General features: G+C 30.6%; 1 protein-coding gene across 1 annotated transcript; it reads right to left on the bottom strand.

Annotated features, from left to right (window-relative positions):
- Positions 1 to 374: 374 nt before the first annotated feature.
- Positions 375 to 1,864, bottom strand: LOC112091593 (F-box protein SKIP23-like). Its single transcript, XM_024165663.1, has 2 exons — positions 1,855 to 1,864; positions 375 to 1,558 (listed from the first exon to the last, which is right to left on the bottom strand). The coding sequence occupies exons 1-2, from the start codon at positions 1,862 to 1,864 to the stop codon at positions 375 to 377; spliced, it is 1,194 nt and encodes a 397-aa protein (XP_024021431.1).
- Between the last annotated feature and the right edge of the window lie 3,036 nt (positions 1,865 to 4,900).

Here is a 4,900-nt window from a genome sequence, read left to right as displayed (position 1 = left end):
TATCTACTATAAATATTTTCAAAAAAAAATGTTATGTAACTCTTTTCTATTCATATTTCAATGGAAAAATATTTACGAAGAATTGATGGATGTTGTAATTCTGGTGTGTACAATGTTTGTCAGCATCTATTGGATTATGATCATGTTGGCAAGGATCACGAGATCTCAGATCTTTTCGCGAAGTTTATTACTGTCTTGTCTAACGCCAATTAATAATGGTAATTGCACTTCCAAAAATAAAAAAAAAATAAAAAAAAAAAACATGTATGAAAAAAAGTTGAATATATAAATTTGAAGCCTTTCATTGCAGAACATAATAATGAAAACGTAAAAAATAATGTTGAAAGAGAAAAAAAAAATACAAAAACAAAAAACTAATATTTGTTGGGTATGGGAACAACCCAAATTGGAGGTCGATCAAATATCCTAGAAAAAGTAGTTGGGTCCATAGCAAAGTGTAACTCGAAACTTCCAGTCTCCACGTTGTAAATGCCCATATCAGAACCCTTACTAGCATTAATACTAACATCATCATGCGTGAAATAGATGCAATTTGGTTGACAATTCCATTGAAACCCACCAGAAGCTAACACAGATATACTAGAATTGTCCCCTACGAACAAAGCGGCACCACCTAGGCTTTTTGTCTCAATCCACCTAATTCCTTCATGATCAAAATCCATATTTAATCCGTAAACTTTGAATATTGTTGTCCAACGTTTTAAATCCTCGTCCATTCTAACAAATCTTTCAACTTGCAAGAGCTCTCCAGTACATGATTCAACAAGATATCTCTTAACATGTGCAACCGATGTTAGATTCAAAATTTTGGGTGTAACCAACTTTATAGTGGAAGGGTCATCAATATTGAAAGACACAAGCCTACCAGAATAGTCCACAGCATAAAAGTTGTTCTTGTAATGGATAATGTCATCGTAGTGCCTATCTGCAATTCTAACCCATTCGGTATCTTTCTTATATCTACGAAATGCTATTTCATTATATCCGCCGAATATCATAAAAATGGTGCAGTTGTCAGGATTTATTAGCGGATCGGCTGTAATTAAAGCCTTGGCAATGCGATAATCATAAGCTTCTTCACCAAAATATTCAAGAATTTCTGGATCCAAATCGTCTTCTTCGTCGGGGGGATCAAATAAACATGGGAGGTCGATACTTTCATAATTTGCTAATTGACTATTTTCTACTTTATAATCTATAAAATCAGGTTTGTGAAGCGTCACAGTATGATCCTTATTTCCAATTACTAACCATCCTTCTGAAGAGCCACTGAAACGTCTCTTATATGATAAAGATAACTTCAACTCTAAGAATTTGTTGTTTGTGATGTTGTAGATGCTCCATGTATCTTCTTCTTTTCCAGGAAATAAAAGCACTGGAACTTGATGGTGCCGCATTAATTCGTTTTGTTTATTTGGATTATCTATCAGTATGGAATGCCAACGAATACAAACTGCTCCAAATTGTATATAGTCTGTAAATGACCCCAACTTCCCCAAAGTTAAGTCTAAAAGATGTTTTGGGAGGCTTGCCCAATCTAAAAAAAGAAAAAAAAGAAAAAAAAAAACTCCTCAGTAAATCATGAATATATGACAAAGAAAAAGAAAAGGAATAACCATAAACTTTTATAAAAAAGCGATTTACGTACTAATTTAATGCTATAAAGAATCCCTGTTTAGTGATTTATCGAATAGTTACCATGTATTGAAGTCGAAATAGATTAAAGGTTATTTATCTTCCCAAATTAAACAATGAATATATTAAACAACGACAATAATTTTGAGGACCAAGTTTACTAAAAGATCATGTAAATCATGAATATGTTAAATATACCTTGCTCCATGAATTGCGTAGAAAACTTGAGCTTCTTCTTCTTCCTTTTTTCTTATCTTGATCTTTCAGCTAGCTATATCACTTATTTTTGTGATCGCATGTGATTATTTTTGTGATCGCATGTGATGAGCAGTAGGCACTTAAATAGTACTATTTCCGACTTCTGTCCTAACTCTGCTTCCTATAAAATTCCGAGTCCAACTTGGAAAGGAATTTCTTTATCGATAGGGAATTAAAACACACACACATATATATATATATATATATAGTTAATCAATTTATATTTAAAGGCAATCTATATCTTCCGTGGATTAAAGCTTGTTTATATATGTTTTATATATCCTTTTTACTTTTTAGACGTATTTTTGAAGATTACTAGGAAGTATCGTCCTATAGTTTCAGTAATTGCACCAGTTAATGTAATTTCGCAAGTTTAGTTATTCCTGGTCAAGTCATTTTTTAGTTTAATGCTTTGTTTTGTCCTTGTAAGTCAATGTCGTTTTACACCGGTTTTTGCATCTCCAGTTTATTGTCCTTTTGTCTGTCCATGCCGTTCGTTGAGGTTGGTGTCGTTTATAAGGTACTCGTATCCAGTTCGTTGAGGTTGGTGTCGTCAAACTAGTATATAAACAAACACAAGCTTCAAAAAACATAAAAAGACGATAAAGTTATATATCCATACTCAAAACTCGAACTAAAAACACGATACAATAAAGCATGAAGTAATCAGCCGCTGCTAAATTCATCATATAGCCATTAATATTTTCAATCTTCAACATCGCTCTGTGTTTATGCCCTTCAACTCCTACTTAAAAAAATAAAAAAATAAAAAAAAAGAAAAAAAAGAAGAAGAAAGAAAAAGTGTATCAACATCAACTCTTTTAATCCTCAGGGGAAGTTACATTCAATGACAAACTCAAAGTAAGTCGTTGAAACTTGATTAAAAACAGAACATAGTACAAGCGTCAACCCAAATGCTTTTGTTAAAGAAAAACTTTTTTCATGCGATCGTTAAAAATGTAGAAATCCTGGAGCTGATGGATTTTGACGCCCTTATATTGCCGAGTAAACTTTTAGTGACGACCATACATAGTTTTTAAATCTATAAATTTAGTTATTTTCAGCAATGATCAACATTATTATTAAAACGACACGCTAATCATTGTTAAAAGTTGTATATTTTAAAAAATAAGCAAGGGAAAAAAAATTGTATCACTCACTACAGTGAAAATCGACTCCAATTTTCTAAGAATGTTTTTTTTTTTTTTTTTTTTTTTTTTTTTTTTTTTTTTGTATTTTATCAATAACGGACTCAGAAAGAGATTCATGGTGGAAACACACCAAGGTGGATCAAAATTCATGAAAGATCACATATATAAAGATTGATCTAGTACAGTTCTTGTGTCAAAAAGCTCGCAAGGTAGATTGGAGTCAGAGCAAAAGCTCCAAATGAGCTCTAAAGAAGTGAATAAGTGGGTATATGTGACATACTTTATGAGACATTGGAAATTATGTTATACCCAAATATTAACCCAAACTGAAATATTCAGAAAAAAAAAAAGTGTAATATATTTCTTATTATCAGACATCATAATACTAAAGCCTCAGTCACAATCAAAATAGGCTGCTTGTTTGTTAATGGTGACAACTTAGGGATAACGAAAAAATGCAAAATAAAGAGGGGTTAAAAGATAATAACATGGAATTAGAATAAACAAAACCGAAAAGTTGCAGAGACATTTGAGATGTATGATACTGAAATTTTTCTATAATGCGGTGCGTGCAAGATTCTATGATATACCAGCCACTGAAAGTGGAGTCAAATCTCTATTTTTACATGAACTATCGGTAGTTCAGAAAATCAAGGCGCATAGAGACGTAAAAATCGGTAGTTCAAAAAATTAAGGCGCACAGAGAAATTCCATAATAATAAATAAAGATCATATTTTAAAACATTTATACATATTTACAGTAGGTCCTTGAACTTTAAAGTTTATGATGATTTGGTGCCTAAACTAATTTCAAGGGTAAAAATCTCCCTGAATTCAGTTTTAAAGAGCAAAAGCAGTCTTACAGTTAAATCTTTTAAATATTGTAAGGTTATTTTTGAAATAAGATAAGTGGTTAGGATTGTACATAATTTATTTATTTATTTTTTTGCTAACCTACTGAAGTTTTATATTTGTTTCTTCTTTTATATATTGTGAGGTTATTTTTATAATTTCATTTAAAAAGCCATGAACGTATCACATGACATTGTCAAAGATTTAATGGCTAGGACAATTGTTGCTCTTTAAAACTTAGTTCATGAAGATTTTATCTCTTAAAAAATTTATTTAGCAACCAAATGTCACAAATTTAAAAGTTCAGAGACATTTAGAGCTATTAACTTTTTATAAAGTTAAATTTTTATAAATATGCTTCGTAAATTAATCATTCGAGGTAAATATATTATATATCATAAATATTTTAAAATATGTTATCTACTATAAATATTTTCAAAAAAAAATGTTATGTAACTCTTTTCTATTCATATTTCAATGGAAAAATATTTACGAAGAATTGATGGATGTTGTAATTCTGGTGTGTACAATGTTTGTCAGCATCTATTGGATTATGATCATGTTGGCAAGGATCACGAGATCTCAGATCTTTTCGCGAAGTTTATTACTGTCTTGTCTAACGCCAATTAATAATGGTAATTGCACTTCCAAAAATAAAAAAAAAATAAAAAAAAAAAACATGTATGAAAAAAAGTTGAATATATAAATTTGAAGCCTTTCATTGCAGAACATAATAATGAAAACGTAAAAAATAATGTTGAAAGAGAAAAAAAAAATACAAAAACAAAAAACTAATATTTGTTGGGTATGGGAACAACCCAAATTGGAGGTCGATCAAATATCCTAGAAAAAGTAGTTGGGTCCATAGCAAAGTGTAACTCGAAACTTCCAGTCTCCACGTTGTAAATGCCCATATCAGAACCCTTACTAGCATTAATACTAACATCATCATGCGTGAAATAGATGCAATTTGGTTGACAATT

This window comes from Morus notabilis, unplaced genomic scaffold (genome assembly GCF_000414095.1).
Source record: "Morus notabilis unplaced genomic scaffold, ASM41409v2 Scaffold2113, whole genome shotgun sequence".
Lineage (NCBI taxonomy): Eukaryota > Viridiplantae > Streptophyta > Magnoliopsida > Rosales > Moraceae > Morus > Morus notabilis.
This window is presented reverse-complemented; position numbering and strand designations above follow the sequence as displayed.